This window comes from Zonotrichia albicollis, chromosome 1, assembly GCF_047830755.1.
Source record: "Zonotrichia albicollis isolate bZonAlb1 chromosome 1, bZonAlb1.hap1, whole genome shotgun sequence".
NCBI lineage: Eukaryota > Metazoa > Chordata > Aves > Passeriformes > Passerellidae > Zonotrichia > Zonotrichia albicollis.
This window is the reverse complement of record NC_133819.1, coordinates 5,211,721-5,232,099: the sequence shown is the minus strand read 5'-3', so window position 1 is coordinate 5,232,099 and position 20,379 is coordinate 5,211,721. Positions and strand designations below refer to the sequence as shown.

The 20,379-nt window shown below is 36.0% G+C and overlaps 1 protein-coding gene across 3 annotated transcripts in view; it reads right to left on the bottom strand.

The window, feature by feature from the left end:
• Positions 1 to 2,204: 2,204 nt before the first annotated feature.
• Positions 2,205 to 20,379, bottom strand: part of LOC102064161 (sodium channel protein type 5 subunit alpha) — a 41,719-nt gene continuing 23,544 nt past the window's right edge. For all 3 annotated transcript variants that reach the window (XM_074547053.1, XM_074547100.1, XM_074547152.1), the window contains 12 exons: positions 19,911 to 20,363; positions 18,193 to 18,312; positions 17,635 to 17,749; positions 16,796 to 16,950; positions 14,153 to 14,326; positions 12,488 to 12,625; positions 12,091 to 12,345; positions 11,166 to 11,219; positions 10,125 to 10,266; positions 8,086 to 8,186; positions 7,044 to 7,308; positions 2,205 to 5,734 (listed from right to left, as the gene is read on the bottom strand). In XM_074547053.1, coding sequence (XP_074403154.1) covers positions 4,590 to 5,734; positions 7,044 to 7,308; positions 8,086 to 8,186; positions 10,125 to 10,266; positions 11,166 to 11,219; positions 12,091 to 12,345; positions 12,488 to 12,625; positions 14,153 to 14,326; positions 16,796 to 16,950; positions 17,635 to 17,749; positions 18,193 to 18,312; positions 19,911 to 20,363 — 3,117 coding nt within the window. In that variant the 3' untranslated portion in view covers positions 2,205 to 4,589. The remainder of the gene's footprint in view (positions 5,735 to 7,043; positions 7,309 to 8,085; positions 8,187 to 10,124; positions 10,267 to 11,165; positions 11,220 to 12,090; positions 12,346 to 12,487; positions 12,626 to 14,152; positions 14,327 to 16,795; positions 16,951 to 17,634; positions 17,750 to 18,192; positions 18,313 to 19,910; positions 20,364 to 20,379) is intronic.

Genomic DNA, 20,379 nt, shown 5'->3' with positions numbered 1-20,379 from the left:
CAGCTATTTTTTCCTGAGGAGTTGCCAAAACATCTCTATTGCTCTTTCAAAAGTCTCTGAAGATCAATAAAACCACTTACTAAGTTGATGCCTTCACACATTTTCCCTGGAACTGGCAGAGCAAAGAGTCACAACTTGTGCCACCACATTCAGCTCTGACACTGCTCAGTGCCTTCATCCAAATAGATTTAATGGATGAGGGTGCTGAAGAAACTTGCAGAAAGAAACCTGAAATGATGTTGTAGATGTCACAGAGGACTCATAATTTCATTTCCAGTGGTGGGCAGGTGAGAAATCTCTTGGTAATTTGCCCTAGACTAGAGAATAGAAGTGCATGTCCAAATAGTATCAATTGATAGACCCTGAGGTAGTTGATTAAAGCGTCTATTTAGCTCTTATATTTAAGTTTGAAAAGCATCTGGCTGCTGTCAGGCTTGCTTTTAGCTGGTGGTAGCTAATGAAAGTATTTAAGCACAGTTCCTGCATCTTTGAAACTTTTACCATAAACATTGAATAATTTGTTCTACTTGTTTCCAACACAACAAATCTTTTCTCTACTACTTCTAGCCATGACCCTGACCTCTGCCTAAAGCTGCTCAGGTTGTTTGGTGTGCTCTTCTTATGGGAATATTCACTCTAAACATGAATTATAAGAGCATATTTTGGGATGTCTTCCTGCACCACCAATGTTGTGAGGATTTCTCATGTTGGGAGAGAATGTTCAGCTCACTGATGGCTTTGGACAATGACACTGCAGATGACACACTTGTCAAGCACAACAACCTCTGGTAGGTTCAGGGATAAGATGAAATTATGAGATTCTCTTTCTGGTACCTTTCATAGAATCACAGAATGATTTGTGTTGAAAGGCACTTTAAAGATCATGCAGTTCCCACCTACCTGCCGTGGGCAGGGAACCTTCCACTAGAGGATATTTCTTTTCAAACAACTTATTTATTTACATCTGGGGTTTCCTTTGAATCCCGAGGAAATAGTGGATAGTGCAAACATTGCAAGGTGAGCAGTAACTGAGAAACTACAGAAAGTAAAAGGACAATGTCACAGACATCTTTTATGGAAAATCCTTTCCTTAGGATTTTTCCTCCTGAGAAGCTGGGAGGCCTCAGGAACAAAATGTAAACAATGATTATCTGCTGCTGTGGAATGCAACAAGTGGATCTGTGATTGGCCCATGTTGGTTGTTTCTAATTCATGGCCAATCACAGTCAGCTGGCTTGGACTTTCTATAAAAATAATAAATCTATAAAAATAATAAATCTTTATATAAAAATAATAAATCAAGCCTTCTGAAACATGGAGTCAGATCCTCATCTCTTCCCTCCTCCTCAGACCCCTGTGAACACCGTCACAGGGCAATTGCCACAAAACATTTGGGGAATCTGCTCCAAGTGGAAAAACCTCTTATTTCCCAGGGGTCTGTTTCATTCTATTTTGACACAGGATTAGTGACACATGGAAATGTAAAACAGAGAACTGCACCAGCACTAAGGAGGCAATGCTGGTTTGTACTGTACTGCTGACCCTCAGAAATTCCCTGGGAGCTCCACATTCAAAGCATTTCCTCACTGGAGGGATCCAATATTCCTTTGTTTCTGCTGTTCTCTGATTTAAGTATTAAATTACAGAAATCACAAACAGAAAGGAATATTCTTCCTCTGTGTTCCAAGCATTCCTGAATTTCTCACAGAGTTCACATAAATCCAGACAGTTTTACCTGGAGGAATTCACAGTTCCAGATTAACAGAATTGTCAAAAGCTCCCACCTCTTCACTGCTTTAAGTCATCACCATTTACACCCATATTAAAGAAATTGCTTCAGGAGCTGAACTGGCTTTTGGACAAATCCAGCAGGAAGAAGCTGCAGCAGCTGGATATCACCATTCTCCTAAGGCAATTTTAATGCTTAAGCAATGCTAAAGAATTAGTCAGACTTTTAAATTAGCCCCATAATGAATTCAGGTGGTTTTGATGTTGCTGAGGTGACATAATCACTAAGGATGTGTTCAGATGGGATTTTGCCAAAATTTCTGCCCCTGCAACAGAAATGAAGTGTTCATCTTTGAAGTATTTCTAGGTATGGACAGAGAACCCAGTGTTGCATTCAAACAAATATTTTTTAATTGCAAAGATCAGAGTGAATTATGTTTAAAATTCTCTTACATGGTTTTTGCAATCTTCCCTTTTTTCCAACATGCAAGAACAAAGCAGTCTTACCTCTAAGAAACATTTCCTTTTACAGTGCTCTAGAGAAATGCTTGAACTACCCCTCTGGAAAGTCCAAGCACAGGAGAACACTTTTATTTTTTTTTCACAACAATTAAGGTCTATCAGATACCAGAACAGTTAGCAAATAAGCACTTAATGAGAGACCTGTGGCTATCCTGAAAGCCCAGGACAGGAAAAAAAGAGACTTGTGACACTTTTCTTCTGAACAATTTAGAATTACTTTAGTACTTCTATGCTGAACTGTGCGAATTTCACCTGTTTCACTGAAGACTGGCCACAGTAAATGCTAAATCCTAAACCACAGTAAATGCTGCCATCTAATGGAGCCTGATCGCTGAACAAAAGCTGTTGGCTCATTCCAGAGCTTATTCCAGCTCACACTGAATAAAATTTATAGTTTCACCTGAGCAGCATCACTGTGCATGAAACAATCCAGGCTGGACAGGAGACAGACCCACCTGGTATCTCTGCATCTCCTGAGAGCTCTGTAGATCTTTTTTTATCCACAGGAGCTGGTTCTGAAAGCAATCATGGAATCATTAAGATTGGAAAAGACTCCCAAGATCATCAAGTCTATGTGTCAGCATTCAGGAACACATGATCACAGAATAAATACATGCAGGTGCTTTTATTGAAGAGCTCTGGGTGTCCGGGCTACAGACCCAAATCTGACTCCAACATGGGTTTGGGATGAACATGTTTTTATACACTTATCATTATATAACTTACAGATTAATTATTAAACTTATATTGTTCTATGGTATACATTGATTTCATCCAAGCATGGATTTTGTAATTTCCATCAAACCCCCCCAACATAATTTCTCATGATTCTTGTTGGGATTAAACAATAATTATATCTAATTACCAAACAATTATCACATTAACAATCATATCAGTTATCATAGTCATTAAATCCCTATACCATCACACCCTTTGATTGAGAACCTCCATGCCCACCAAGCCACAGCACCAAGTGCCACATCCACTCATTTTTTGAACTCTTCAGGGACAGGGATTCCACCACTTCCTTGGGGAGGCTGTTCCAATGCTTGACCAAAATAAATCTAGTTCAGACTATACTGTATCTGAACTCCTTAACTCTTAGCTTGCTTGTGCCTTTATTTGTCCTGAAAATAGCTCAGTTTTTACTAAATCTGTCCTATTTTAATAGTCTTTAACAAGGGAAATGACAGTAAAAATTCATTATCTTATTGTTCTTTATATTCTTGGCCTGAAAATGCTAAATCTTTTCTGACTCCCTGTGAATAGCAAAATATTTTCAGTTTTCTTGTGCTGATAGATAGCTACTTTGGGAAAATTATATAATCTCAATAATAGATTGTCTTGTAATAAATGAAATTGAAGATACTTCTTAGAAAATAGACAAAAACATATTAAGCATCTGAAGTCTTTATTGAAGAATTTAAATTTAAACCAGTCATATTCCAGACTGCAAAATAAAAAAAAAAAATCTGTAAAATATTATTACACATTGTTCATATATTTTTTTCAGAATCAATGAAATAAATGCTTTCTCTAAATTTAATAAATCCTACCTCACAAGATACACCAGGAACTTCTTTTCAGCTTAGTAAGTAGTGCTTTCTAGGGATAAAGTATAATGATGGAATTTTATGCACAATTATTCCTTTCTGGAAATAATATCTCCTGCACAACATTCTTTGATTTTAATTATGATTACAACAATTTTCATACACTGAAAGGTACAAAGAACAAATTATGTACAACTTTCAGGCACAGGCAAAGGAGGATGATCTGTTAAATCCCTTTAGGTGGCTGTGTAAAGGCACCTCAAAAATTCTTAGACATAAACAAATCTATTCAAAGATATTAGGAGAAGGATTGTCCCAAAACCATCAAAATTAGAAGCTGATTGTACTCAAGTGTCGTGAGTGAGCTCTTTTACAGAAGTGCAGTTATTACTTAATTTTGCTACAATAAAGCCTTTTTGAAAAATTGGTTCTCCCTAAAGACATATACCTTATTCTATATCCTTGTGTGTTTATAAATAAGTGCTTACAACTGATCTTTTATAGACTTCTTCTGTAAACACATGAAATAATATGAAAATGACGGCTGAAAAAATTAACTCACCAACTCCAGTAGCTGAGGAAAAAAATTCCATGGTTAGAGATTTTCCTCTAATATTTATGACATAGTTGTTCAATTAAAGGAGCAATTGCAAATCTGAACAATTACAATATTTAAAGGCTGCCAGTATTATTCTAAAGGTAGAGTATTTGTGGGATCAAAATATGCTCTCCATCTGAAAATAAGTGACATTGGTTTAATTGGAAATGCTGCAGCCAGGGGTGACCTCATGTGTCAAGCTTATTGCTGTCTGTCTCAGCAAAGCCATCATAAAATAAAGGGAGGGATATGGAAGAAGCAGGACGTAATTTATCTGCCTTCCTCCCATGGTTTTCATTAAGCAGTGATTCAAGAAGACTTTGCTTGTCCTGTATTTCTCGTCCAAAGACAGCACTGTTATGTTTACAATGGTACAAGGATGTATTTTCAAGAGAACGTTGTCTCAAATATCTCCTGAAGGCCTTTTGAATAACAAGAGCTGACACTTCCTCTTGTTTTCTTTTAAGGGTAGAAGAAATTGGGCTGTAAGAACTTTTAGATGGATTGCCAGCTGTAATCTTTTCTTCCATGTTTAATTCAAGACCCTCCATATCTCCAGCTTCTCCCAAGACCCTTTTAGTGAAAGCCAGCAAGATATCCAAGCAGTGGATCTTATCTCCACTAACTATGGGGATGTCCATGGCTATGAGCTGGATTTTGTTGGGCTTTGGGATGCGCAGGGGGTCTGCCAGAGCATCTGCAAAGTCTGAGAGAGCAGAATAATCTATAAACTGCGTAGCCAGAGGGTCAAACTTTGCCCATGTCTCATAAAACATATCAAAGTCATCCTCACAAAGAGGATCTGTGCTCTCCTCAGTGGCAACATTGAAGTTCTCTAAAATGACTGCTATGTACATATTCACAACAATGAGGAACGATATAATGACATAGCTTACAAAATATAAAATACCAAAGCCCTTATTTATACAATTATTTTTCTTTGTCCCTGTTGCATCTAATTGGAGAGCACATTTATCAGATTCCCTTAGCACAGGGGCCAGAAGATTATCCCAGCCAGCTGATGTGGTAATTTGGAAGAGGCAGAGAATGCTACCACAAAATGTTTTGAAGTTGAAGATGTCATCAATCCCACCATCCTCGGGGAGACAGGCAAAGTTTGCCATGCCCACGATGGCATAAATGAACATGATCAGGAAAAGCAAAAGGCCAATGTTGACCAGGGCAGGAAGGGACATCAGCAGTGCAAAAAGAAGAGTTCGAATCCCTCTGGCTTTGCGAACTATTCTGAGGACTCGGCCGACCCGCGCCAAACGAAGAGTTCTCAAAACCGTCGGGGAGAAGAAAGATTGAAATGCTTCAGAAACTCCAAGACCTTTGAAAGGAAAAGGAAAACAAAATGTTGCCAGGTCAATTTAGTCAAATTCATGTCTGTTTTGTTATATTCTGCGCTTTAGGTGTTGGCAGTAACACTCATCACTTTACACTGGTCTCAATAGAAACATCTTCAATTCTGAAACTGCTCAGATAAAAGCTTAGGTAAAAAAAGAAAAATTGTAATAGCTTTCAATATAAAAGAGGCATAAAGATTTCTGCACAGTTTGGAAGCTGTGCTCTTCCCAGTTTCTCTAATTTGGGGAGTGAATTTATGCATTCATTGCTCAAGTACCTAAAAAAATCCTTTAAAATCCATTCAGGTCTTGCGCCAGAAGCTCTGGGATTGTCTCTGAGCCACTGTCTGAGTGCTGCTTCTCTTTTAGGCCAAAGCCTAAATGTGAGACTTTGATAATGCTTGGCACTCAAATGACATCAGAGAAGAGCAAGAAGAAAATAAAGGAAAGTTGTCTCTCAGTGTGTATCCCCCATAACACCTCATTCTATGACCCTGCTATCACAGTAATGACACAGTAGCCATGCAAATGATTACAAACAGAAGAGTTAAGAAGTCATAATTTTTCTGGGTTGTACAGGATGGCAAAAGACTATCATGCTTAGGCAGGAAGCAGAGAAATCAGAGAAGTTTTTCCTTCCCATCCTTTATTATATGATATGACCTGAGCTTGAGTAGGAATAACAAAATAAATTGTACAAGAAACTAGAGCTGTATATGACCCTTTGCAGAGTCAATGATCAGCATCTAGTCTTATTTAAAGAGCCAAAAAAATACAAGCTAGTTTTAATAATTTTTTCAGTCACAAATAGTGGCCCAGGTTTAGCATGGTGTTGAGCAACCAAATTTTCCTGAGCTTTCCAAATCTGCAACGGGATCTGCCTTCTTAAAGGAAAGTCCTGGAAAATTAAATTAAACCCCTTTTTTGATGCAAATCTATTTTTAACCTGAATTTTTTTTTTCCTGTGACAACGTGTAAATTGAAGGCACAAAACCAACAGTTTAGGTACAATAACTTTAAAAAGATGTTACTGAATCAAACTAATATTCTGTTAATGCCTTAATAAAAATCATACTTAAAAAAATTCAAAAACTCCATTTACCTTTTAGTACTCTGCAAAAATATAAGGGAAAACAAAAATGCATCCTTTTAGAAGGAATCACTTAGCAGATAGTTTGAAATAGTACAATGGATCTGGAACTTACTTATCAAACATATGTAGGTGGTTACTTCAAACTAGAATTTGCTTAATATTAGGCAGATACTTTACCTGACCTAGTGGTTGATACTTACTCACTATTGAAAGGATCACAACACTGAAATCAAACACGTTCCAGCCACTTCCAAAGTAGTAGTGCCTTAAGGCCAGTATTTTTAAGACACATTCTGCAGTGAATACAGCCACAAAAAAATAGTTGATTTTATTAAGAACCTCCTTGGTGTGTCTGTCAGTGTTTTCTGCCATCATAACGATCATATTTAGACAGATGAAAATCACAATGGTGACATCAAAAGCTTTGTGATTTACGATGTCAAACAGCAATCCTAGGAATGCATTCTGTGGAGAGAAGGAGAACTACTTAATGCCACTTCTGAGACCCAGCCTGCATTCAAATATTAACCAGTAATTTTTGCTTAGAAAAGGAATTTAAGATGACACAAATTAACAAGAAGCTGCTAGAAGCATTTTTTGGTGATTTCTTTAGACCCTCAAAGAAAACTGACCATACTTTCAGGCATCGTGCAAGCACACTGGTTAAGAAAATAATATATATAGCAGGAAAACATTCAGAGTACATTGTGATTGCTCTTTTAATAGAAATACTTATTGAAGCAGATATTTTAGGATAAGCAATTCTAATTAAAATGTCATAAACAGGAAAAACTCTGAGTAGTTACTGTGCAAACACAGGCCTGGAATTCAATTTAAGAAAATGTAAGAAATAAAGCATAAGATTATTTAAAAGCAAATAACAGCCAAGGGGCATGTGCTGCTCTCTATTCATTCTAACCTGCAATAATCCAATCTAGTTGTAGAAGCAACATCATGCAAATTAAATAACCAAGATCATGTTATGAATATCAAATACTTAATATGAACTGGTTTAAAAAGTTTGTGCATTTGAGTAGGTGATAAATAGGTTGCAAATTTCCTTAATTAATACCCTCAAGATGACTGTGTTGGATAGAATTTTTAAATAAAAGAGAGTAAAATCTAAATACAATATTGACTGAGGAAGATGAGGGGCAAGGTTTATTTCCCAATTCCTGGCTACTGAGTTTAAATTTCATCCTCTTTATATCCTCCGTCATATTCTTCTTAAGGTGGCCTCACCGCTGGTCTTGGGATGGGTTTTTGGGGTTTCTTGGATCCAAGTTTTTTTAGGGCACTATAGTACTTTTTCTGTTCCTCAGTCAAAAATAGATCTTTCCCACCTAAGTAAAGAGAAAAAACATTGTTGTTCAGATGAAGTCAAATAAATACCAATAAATTTATATTAAAGATAGTAAGTTACACTTGTATTGAGTGGGACCTAAGAGAGCATAGAGACCAAATGTGTCTTCACCATTTCTCCTTTTCCCCTTGATCTTTGATCTGATCTGGGTTGATCATGAAAGTCAAGTCCAGGCAGTCATCACAAGTCAGTTCCCTCAAGTGTGAGAGACTTTTCAAAGTTTTGCAAATCTATTTCCTATTTTTAGAATTACATAAGCTTAATCAATAAGAAGAATATTTTATATTTTTGGGAAAGGCAGAAGCAGAAGTAGATTGCTGGACTAGCAAGTAAATAGACGATGATGAATAAGAATTTTGGGACCAAGTTCTATGGGAAGTTCCTGGCAGTGAATTTCTTATTAGCATCCACATCACCTGTATTACTGAGCAATCACTTGGACCCCAGTAATCAGAACTCACTCGTCATTAAAGCGTTGCGTGATCAGTACTTTTTACACCAAACACAAAACAATGTTCAGCAGGGCACCTGCAATTGGAATCACTCCAGAAAAACCTCTGAAAATTCTGCTTAACTTCACTACATGGATTCTCAGTGAAAAGCCCAAAGAAGCAGAAAATAAATGAAAGAGAAAAATGAAAAATAAAAAATATCTGTTACAGCATGTACTAAGAAAAGAAAAAAAGTGTTACATTCACATAAACTTCTAGCAAATGTTCAAGCCTATCAACTACTTAACCTTTTTATCTATTGAGATTATTGTAACTGGGACTTTATTATAAAAGGAAATTCTTACAGTGAAGTTGGACTGCTGTTACTCAATCCCTACACAACTTTTCTGTGTCCAAATTTAGAGAACAGAAGAATTTCTTGTGGATTTTATTTCTATTTTTCTCTACCAAAGGCAGTAATGCTTTGACACTTGGTGTGTAAGTCAGTCTATGGAAAGAATAGATGATTCCAGTAGAAATTCTGCCTTCTAAATGGGAACCTTGAAGTTGTAAATATCCTGTTGGGGTCTGCTTTTCTGGTATTTTTTTCAATGAGAAAGATGCTTATTTATTGTAAGACTTCCAAGTGGATTAACTGACCCAATTTCTCCCGATATTCTGGACACCTTAAACCTTTAAATGAGTCAGGACTCAATTGATAAACAATCTTGGCACAAGGAAGGTGAAATATTCCAGGCAGAGATGACTATTGCTTTTCTTTGCTGAATTTTCCATTCTAAGATTTTGCCCCCCTTTTCTTACTGAATAACAAGAACAGGGAATTTAACAACTATGAGGAGAAAAGTGGAAGCAGTCGTTGCTTCATGGGCTTTAAGCAGCATTTAAATTTCTACACAGCCTCCTCCTGGGGTCATGGCTTGGATCCCAATGAAGAATTTTTTTAAAACCTCACTAAATTAATCTGTAGGTCCATTTTGTAGATGAATGACTTTTTAAAGTAGCTAGTTTTAGAAGAAGTTCTATCGACAAGACCTTTTCAAGGTTCTTTACCAGGAAAGAAGAGGTTACTCCTTCCATGACTGCTTCTTCCATGACTGATTACCCTGCTCACATTTGTGAGGTGTTCACTCTCAGCAAAAAGGGGTTTCCTGTTCCCCAAAGCAAATCCTCAAAGCAGAAGAAAATAATTCCACTCTCCTGTAGCAAAGTCTAGGTAACTTTTTTGACTCACTCCTTCCTCGTCCTCTACTTAGAACAAACCCAGGACTTGGAGGGAAAATAGAATTCACAGGTAAAAACCATGAGGAAGAGGGGATTCCTGTTTTCAAAACTTGGTTTGAAACGTTATTATTTTAAATTTATCTAGTCAAACACTTATTTCACAATGTTAGACGTCTAGAAGTCAAGCAAGCATTCACTTAATCAAATTGAGATTACAGGAGACCATGGGTTAGACCATGTAGTACTTATCTTTTTCCTTTGCTGGTTAAAATTGCTGATAACCACTCCAATGAAAAGGTTCAGCATGAAGAAAGATCCAAAAATAATGAAAACCACAAAGAATGCATACATGTGTAAGCGTGCTTCAAACTGTGGCTGTTGACCAATCTGTTAAGGAAAAAAAAAATCAAACCAGAAAAATAATATTGGTAAAAATGAGATAGATAATCTCAGCTTTAACATTTCCAATTTATTATAGCAGATTTTTTTTTTTTTATTGTCATGAAGGATACATTATTTCTGCACATTTAAACCTTTATCTAGATCTGCAAGTAGAACTGTCTTGCTCTGTCTTGTTACCGTTTGTAGTGATAATGAAAAACAAAGACAAATCATGCTCGAACAATTTTTTTTTTAGTAATAAACAAACAGTTTCAATTAGAAGGGATCCTCTGAATGCCCTGATTAGAAAAATGGGATTAAATCTAATGGCGAATTCCCTCCTTTGGGACACCATCCCAGGCAAGAAGCAATTTAAACCAACCATATAAAGAACAATATTGTTATTTAGCAGCTATTTAACTACAGAGTTAAGAGTACTGTGATGGAATGAGCAAGAAAAAAGGCAAAGCCAACTAAATATAGAAAAGTTAAAATTCACTGTGCTAGTATGAGAGTAAGAAACAGGACATGGGGAAGAAATAGAGAAGGTGTCAAATGTAGGGAAGAAAACCTCAAATAACTGATAAAGCTGCAGGCTATTTCAGTTCTACTGCACATGTTTAAAAAGGAAGAGAATTTGCTTCAGAGGCACACCCATATTCTGTTTCCAAATCAGATTGGTACAGAATTGTATATTATTTTGCCCTCTTTTTGTGTGGTATCACTCTATTGTGATCAGTTTCAGATACTTGGTACTCCAAGGATTATTGTTTCACTGTGTAGCTGGATAAACTCATCTACTTGTATTTTTGATCTGGTGTTGCAAACAGCTAAAAAACTGACTGCATGGATAGAAAAGGGAAGAAGGAAAGGGAAAAACCTAAAATTTCATTTCAGTGACATACCTCACGTGAATCCACTGCTGCGTACATAATATCCATCCAACCTTTAAAAGTTGCCTGAAAGAAAATGCATTGTTTGTTACAATTAAGAAAATAAAGCTATTGCTAATATAAATGTGTTAATAGTTGTGGAAAAAATAAGAAGTGTGCTGCAAAAAATATGCATCAATTCTAAGATATGTTTGGAAGTACGATTCACTGGAGTTTATTACAGAGAAAAAATCATCCTGAAAAGAAAACAAAAGTCATGATTCATGTCAAATGCTTTAATGCTAACTCCTGTTAAATTGAAATTTTTGTAAAAAGTTTCAGCTTAACTAGCAAATATAACTTAAAAGGAAAAAAACAATTTCTAACAAAACAACAGATGGTTCCATCCTGCAATTTTTATCAAGCATAGAACATTTTGGAGGATCCAGAGCAAAGAACTCAGTCTAGAAAAGATACAGGGATAATGGAAACTTTTTAACAATGCCTTTCTCTCCTTGTTCAGTATTAGGGAGCTCAGTGAATTAGCACCCCAACACTTCAGGATTTTTTACAACAAAAGAAGACACAGAATTCTAAATAAATTGGTCCATGAGTTTTCTTTCTTATCCACTCTGAATTAGAGAAAACAAGAATAACTTTAAATACAGTAAGAAGCAGACTATTTCAGGCTTAGTTTGTTAATCAAAATTTAAACAGAAGTGAAATTTACAACAAAATTTAAAAGCTGTGAAAGAGTTATTGGTTTTAACATAAGGCTGCATGTGCCCAAGTGTTCTTTAGGAGGAGGTGAGCAGCTCATAAATGAGAAAAATATTAATGGGAGCTAAAAAATCCACAGTTACAGTAAGATAAACAGAACCATAATGGCGTGCCTTGGTTGGCTGCTCAAACCATTCCTTGAGAAAAAATAAAATGAAAATGTTTTTATAGAACTTACCACTTGGAGAAGAGCCAAGTAACCCATGCCAACATTGTCAAAATTTACAACAGCATTTGTCCATGTCCAATTCAAGGCAAGACAATCATTTTTGCCATAAATGTGATCAGTATTTTCTACTTTGTGTGTGCATTTCCAAAATCTGCTTCCAAGCCATTTGACTCCTAGAACATTAAAGAGGAGCCAAAAGACAACGCAGACAAGCAGAACGTTGAAGATGGAGGGGATGGCTCCAAAGAGTGCATTCACAACAACCTGAATGAAATTAATGAAAATAATTCATTAATTGAATTCAACAGATCAATTTTCCCAGAAAAAAAACTGATTTTTTACTTCTTCAATATCTATTGAAAACTGTCATCCATATAAAAACCCAGACCTCCCCCTATATCTTTACCTTAATCCCTTCAAATCTTGACAAAGCTCGTAGAGGCCGCAGTGCTCTGAAAGTCCTGAGAGATTTCAGGCTGGTCCCAGAGGGACAAGGTGAGGCATCTTCAGAAACAGAATTTCGTCCCCAGGAAACAAAGGACAGCTGTGTTCATTGAATTGGAACTGGCATCATTAAATGGCATACAAAATTTTATTTTATCTATATTAGTAAACAGTCCTGAGATGAAAGTTACAGTATATTTCACCACTAAGTTAAATGAAGAAAATACAAAAATACACATTTTAAGTTTACATACATATACATATACATATACATATACATATACATATACATATACATATACATATACATATATACTGATATGATATGATATGATATCATATCATATCCTATCATATAATTTTACCTCATTCTTTTCTAACACATAAATAAAACGGAATTAATTCTAATTTGACTTTTTAAAAAACAGTTAGTATAATTTTGTTTAATACTAGTATAACAATCAAATTGGTAACTATGATATTGCCATACACTTCCAGACCAGAAAGGTTTATTCAGATAAAATACTAGCATTTTCTACATAGTTATTCTCAAAAGTGTATACAGGAATTTATTATTATAACAGAGGATGGGGATGTGGAAACAAATTTTTTCTAAAAAATATATCTGGTTCATTTTTGTTATTTCTAAGAGAGAAATTAAGACATTGAAATCGTTTCAATAATTAGGTTTTTTCATTTTTCATTATTTGTCTCTTCCTTCTTATCTGAATTTGCTGTCTCAATGTTCACCCATTGGATATTTCCATGCTTATCCTATGTTTTGGACTGCTATTTACTCTAAAACTGTAACTGTTCAAGTATTCTTTACAAATAGTCATAATATTAAATATTACTGTTGAAATTTCCTAGTACTTCACAACTTTCAATGCTGACTATCAAAAGCTACTCTGATGTCACAAGTTACCAGTTTAGACATTCATATTCTAACATATTTAAATTCAGACCAGTTCTACTGTGATGTTGACAAGAAAAATGTTTCATTTTTATACAGCAAGATTACAATATTTAACATTTTCTACATTCAGAGCAAATGTATTGAATACAGCACTTACCTCACTCTTGGAGATTCCAGCATTTGTCTTTGCAAAGCAAAAGATACTTCCTTATCTTTAATTCCCTGGTAAATTATTTTTCCAACCATGTTTTTCAACTGTCTTTGCAATCTAAATTTCTTCTCCTTCAAGGAAGGAACTCTTTCTTTTCTTCTCTTTCTAAATGCCAACATCCCAGATTTGATTTGGGTTGGAAGGAACCTTTAAAATCATCTAGTCCTAAACTGTCAATAGCTTCACATTTTCTACTGTCCTCATCAATTTATTTTATTTCTGATCCCTAATTGAACTCTCCCTCTACAATTGAAAATGTTTTTAGAACCATCATGGTCCTCAATGATGGTGATACCGAATAAAATTTCCTTCAGCAACTTCTTGATTATTGCTGACAATTTCCATTTCAAGTCCTAAAACCTCTTTTGGATTGAAGGTTTTTTATGTTTTGGAAACTGTCTTTAAGACTTGTATTAATTCACAATCACAATTTAGAGGTAGTTCTCTAGATAGAAAATATCAAAAATCAAAATGCATGTCAAGCTGAGTATAATACTTACACACACAATGATGAAGTCAAGCAAACACCAAGAATTTGTGAAATAACTGTGCAGACCAAAAGCCACCCATTTCAGAAGCATCTCCGTAAAAAAGGTGTAGGTAAATATGATATCAGCATAATCTAGGATTATTTTCACTTTTTTGTTTTTCTGCAGGTGAACATCTTCAAATGCCTGGAATTTCAGAACTCAGTTTTAAAACAGGTCAATAGTTTTATGAATGGAAGATTATTTTTGAATTGCACAAGAATAAATAGTTTTGCTTATTATAATCATTTCATATTAAATTATGGACAACCACCACTTATTTTTATACTTAAAAGTAAAAAGGTAAATTTTTAAATTACTACAATCTCATTTCCACAGTAATTGAAAAATCTCATACTTTCAAGTTTTTATGTTCAACACTTCAACAAATGTCTAACAAGAGTCAGTTGTCACTAAAAAATTTTGACTTCCCAATGTAGTTGATAATTTTGAAGGGGTTGATCTAAAACTCCTCACAAAAAAGCCTGAATTGATTTCATTAACCAGTGAATAAAGAATTAACCAGTGTCTGTCAGACTCTGACCTTCCAAATGAGTCATCTTGAGTCATCCTGCAGAGTTGTAATACAGAAATGGAAAAATGTGATGAACACCTCATCTGGAACTGCTCATTCCTGAAGTTACAGGTTTTTTCACCTAAATCTTGACCTTGAGGTTTTAGGAAAATGTTTCACTGATTGCTGTCATTCACATCAGTGTTTGCTCAAGTTTAACGTATTTACTGTCTTGCTAATTTATTTTAGATTTTTTTTATGTTGCCAATCTATTCCCAATTGCTTTTAACACCATGCATTATTTCCTCACCAAGCCTTTAGCAATATCCTGTACTTTTCCTTTCATCCACATCTCCCCTGCTTTTCTGAGCATTCTCCCATGATCACCGCCTAATTTATTTTCACTACAAGCCATGGACATGTGTGGTGGTCTGGTGCTCATTCATACTCATTCAGAAAATTTAATATCAGTAAACTTTATAAACAAGCAAAAAATTAACATGTCCCTTTCTGAAAGAGATCAAGTGTATCTTAGAAATGGGAAAGTTCTCAAGACTGCAAATCATCTTTGATGACAAGAAATTGTTATTGTTTTGTTATTTTGCACTTGGGTACCAACTAACTTTTTGTTCAACAGGACATTAAAAATAACTCAGTTTGCTTCCTTACTTCAGTTTGGTTTCCCATGAACACAGAGGAGCCCTCACTGGAATCCCAGGTGTCTTAGGTTAGAAGATGTGGCTGGGGATTTGTATTCTATCACCATCTGTCAGAGCTGGGGCAGTTATCTCTGTTCATGGGGCAGTTTTTTCTTTATCTCTCCCACAGCCAACCCTCCCTCCAGGAGATCTCTGCTGTCCATGGCCACTGAGTGTCCCTGCAGGGCTGATCCAATCCCAGCATCCCATGGGGAGATGCTCCGCCCAGGGGAGGAGCCAAGCATTCCTACCTGGATCCAATCTGAGCCTGGCACAGCACAGCAGCCTTTGCCCCCTGCATTGCCAGAGGAGCAGCTTTCTGCTGCCCTGCATGGCCAGAGGGAGCCCAGGCCCATCTGCAGCAGCCCTGGAGCTGCAGAGGAAAACTCCCCCCTTGTGCAGGATCCCTGCTGCAGCAGAGCCACAGCTGGCACTGCAGGAGGGCTGAGCCCCCATGGGATGGGGCTGGGACACCGCCCTGACACACGGGGGGCAGGGACTGTTCTTACTGGCAGTGTTGTTTTGTATCACTGCATTTTTATTTTAATTTCCCTAATAAAGAACTGTTATTCCTATTCCCATATCTTTGGCTGAAAGCCTCTTAATTTCAAAATTATAATAATACAGGGAGAGGATATTTACATTTTCTATTTCAGGGGAGGCTCCTTCCTTCCTTACCAAAAACCTGTCTTTTCAAACCAAGAAATCAGGGAGTTCCCCTGGAGGTTTTGTCAGGAGAATTTTAAATCAGACAGTTCAAATCTACAGTTCAGGGAACAACCTCAATGTAATGTACACAGAACTGACTTTAATGGAAAATTCTGACATCTGCCACATAGATCACCCTCAGACTATTTGGTTATGTTCCTTCTGCATTATATAATATTTTATTTAACAAGTTACTCTCAGTAGACAGTGAATATACTTTCAAATAAAATAATTCTCCCCTTATTCTTCAGTAGAAATGGATATGATCTGGGTAGCAGTAAAACATTACCTCACCTGCCAATTTACAGTCCCCTTCACTTTTGGCTTCTGATCACAGTGTTTGGATGATTTTCAATCTACATTTTTTCTGAGTAGTTAGTCTGCTTTACAATTTTAGAAGGGCTATTATTTTTTTATAGCTTTCCCAAGTAATATCAGACTTTGGTTTAGCTTTGTAATTAACACAAAAGTGAGAAAAACGATGTTCAATGAAGAACTATGATTCCATATATTTAAATCTGTCTATTTAAATATCTTATCCAAGTGGAGGAAAGCATTATAACTTCTAAAGGTTATATTTATTACACTCTTGTCTCTCCTTGGGAAAAGGAATGTCAGAGTAGGAGAAATCAATTAAATACTATTCCTTTACTGATAACAATTAATTCCAAAATGGAGAAATTAAATGAAATTTACCAGTGCTGCGCTGCTCAACACAATCATAAAAACCATAAAATATTCAAACCCGCTGTGGTTCACGATTTTGTAGCAGGTTTTTCTAAAGTTCCACCAAGTTCTGCCTGGAAACTTGGTAGTGTCCACTACACAACATGGGGAACACTCAACACAACCTGAAAAGAGAGAGAAAAGCATATTGGTTCAATGGAAAATGTTGAGATACGGATTTAAAAAGTGTAAAACATCTAAAAAAGGCTTTTTACATATTATAGGAAGAATGTCCTCTTTTATCTATGAGGTGATGCTGTTATTGAAATTATCTGAAGCTAAAGAAAAGGTTTTTATGCCAAAATAATTTCTTTTAATAAAGCAATAGAGACATGGAATAACAGACTTTTATAACTTATAAAAGATAACTATAATTTATAAAAGCTGGATTAACATCTTTTTGTGTCCTTCTTCAGAAAGGTTTGTGGGCACAAAAGAAGCCTTTACTTTTATCTAAAAATGTGTTTATTTTCTGCATTTTTCCCTTTCTTTTTATTTTGAAAAGAGATATTACCATACTAGCAGATCAGTAAATTATTATTTTTACTAATTATTTCACTTTATTGCACTGCAGAGACATGACATCTGGACTCTGTTCACTGCTCTGTGGCAGAAACACTGTTCATTAATTTGTAAAGGCAGCAGGATTGAACCAACAGAGTCTAAGGAGAATTTCAGGTGATCAAAGGTAGATATCCACCCTGGGATGAGCAGACAAACAGTTCCTGCTATTCTGGACATGTTTTAAATGGATATTTCTGAACACTAGTTCATTTGGCATTAAAGAAAAAGAAAAAAAGGATTCCTACTCTCTACAAAGCAGTCCTTGGGCAGCTGGGAGTCTTTAGTATGGGAAAACATCTCCAGAAGAACAACTGGATCCACAGTGCTGGCTTCAGAAAAGCTGCGAACAGAATGATATTTCTGCAAAGGAGAAGAATTTAAGAATTAAAGAATCTAGGAATTTAAGAAAAGAATTTATTTGCTTTTCATTAATAAGGTTAACAAACCTAAAATAAATTAAAATTATCATCTCCTCTCCCTCCACAAAAGAAATTTGCAGTGTATAAATTATCTTTATGTTGCTGAACTACCAAAATAAATTATAAAAAATAGGATAGAAATAGCCAATCCCTACATTTTGTTTCCATCATTTTATTTTTTCAAGTTTCTTAGTTTCTTTTAGTTATCCGCAGTGGACTTGAAGGAAGGGAAATGTTTAGAAAATATTCTGTTATGCTACAGTTGTAGAGAAAATTCTGATTTCTTCAGGCCAGTCCATCTTTAGAGATACAAATTATGTCTCAAAAGGTTTGAAGAGGAGAGGGCCCAACATATTAATACAAAATGATAAAATTTATAATTACCTCTTTTTGATCTTTCTTTGGGTGTGTTACAGTGGAAGCGTTTGCCGTTTCAGAAGTCCCAGAACTCTGATTGAAGCTGTTTGAATTCCTCCACTGTTCTCTTCTCCTTAATTTGTCTCCCTGCATGAAATGATGCAAATCAGTTGGTTTTCCACTTATTTTTTTCCTGACAGTCATTCTTGAAAGGCAAAATTTTTTCACAGAATGTAAAACATCCATGAAGTTTAGACTCATATAATCAAAGAATGATTTGGGTGTTTGGGTTGGAAGGGGCCTTAAAGATCATGTAGGTTCAATGAGAAGAGAATCTTTCACTAGCAAGTTTTTCTTTTTACAAATAATTAAATAGTTTTCCTAAAATGCTTGTAAAAGATTTATGCTTTCAGTTATAGGCAGAAGATCTAAGTGATCAGAATCAGACCTCAGTTCTTCTGACACTACAAATTCCAAGAAATACCAGATTCCACTGCAGCAGGGAATGAATTTCTGACATCAAATGCTTATGGGAAAGACATTTGAAACAGCCACAGATGATTCTAAGGTGATCAGTGATTTTTGCTTCTTTGAGAATTTGTCCAAAGAGACTGCACTGATAATGTTTCCTAATATTACCATACAAGTCAATCCAAAAAAAGATCCATCCAACCCTAGCAATTCTTTCATTCTGTGAAAGAGTTCCTGTATCTTCTGTTCCATATTTGACATTCCTGTATGGATGTGACAGACACCTGAAATGTCTCCAGTATTGCCTCTGCACAGCTGTCATGGAAGTAAAAATGTCTCACACATGCAGAAAGACTTGAGCTTTATCCTGCCCAACACAACAAAATCAAGAGATATAAAGGGGAGTCAAAAGTTCCATGGAGGTGAGCAGGTGACTAAAAATAACCCAAACAATAGTAAGAATTTATTTTTTAAGGTATAGCTTTTTTTTACATTCCCTTTGTACTCCATGAACATAGAAGGAACATACAATCAACACAAGAGGCCTGCCTTCAAAAAAATCCAGGTGCAAGGCAAAGGAGACAAAAAGAAAGAATGTCTTGATCGAGCTTTGTTTATCAATTGACAGAAATAAATGGAAATAAACCAGTCAGAAGCAGAATTTGGCTGTTATTGAGGAGAATGATAAAAAACTGAATATTCAACATATCAATGAATAACCAAGAATATTTGGTAGACCTTTTACTGTAAGAAGAAAGTAAAATTGCAGAAATGACTGAAAGGATAATATTTACTGTTGACTATTTGAGATTGTATTTACAGATGGAAGTTGTGGCATTCACATTCTCTGATAAAATCCCTTCGCCCTGGATTTTTCTCCTGGGAAGCTGAGAAGCCTCAGAGAAAAGGAAAACAATTCTTATCTCATTTGCTTCTCCTGTGTAGTGCTCATGTGGAATGTGTTTGGAAATTGTTTACCCACAAGTGATTGTTTCATTGGATTCTGGTGTGAGTTGTTTTGACTCTCTGGCCAATTGGGGCCAAGCTGTGTAGGGAGTTTTCCTTATTATCTTTTTAGCCTTCTATAAATATCCTTTCTGTATTCTTTAGTATAGTTTTGTATAGTATTCTTTAATATAACATAGTATTATAAAATAATAAATTAGCCTTCTGAGAACATGGAGTCAGATTCATCATTCCTTCCTTCGTCGGGGCATTCCCTGCAAATACAATAGAAAGTTCACAATAATTTTTCAAATACCAGTATTTCTTACCTGTTTCCTGTATTCTACAGCTGTGTGCAAAATGCGCCCCTCATCCCCTTCCTTGGGGTAAGCCTCTGCTTCTGTAATGGGAACACAGGTACTGGGGCTGGTCAAAATTTCTTCATATTTCCTTGCTAGTGAGGAACTCTCTTCCATATGGCCACACTCTATATCAAAGGAGCTGTGGTCTATGTATTTCCTGACATCTGTCATGGGACAATTAGTAACCTCTATGCCCTTCCCAGAAACTTCTGCCAAAGTCTTCTTTTTGTTTGCTCTTCTGAGGCTTCCCCTCATTCTCCTGCAGCAGTGATCCCAGATTCTGTCCTTCACAGCCTTCAGGGTCTTGTGAATCTGTGCAATGGCAATCTGATATTTAGTCCCTTCTCCAGGCTCCTCTTGTGCCTCTGGGCCATCAATGTTGAATGAACTCAGCAGCAAAGCAATGAACAGGTTGAGCACCTTAAAATAAAGTAAG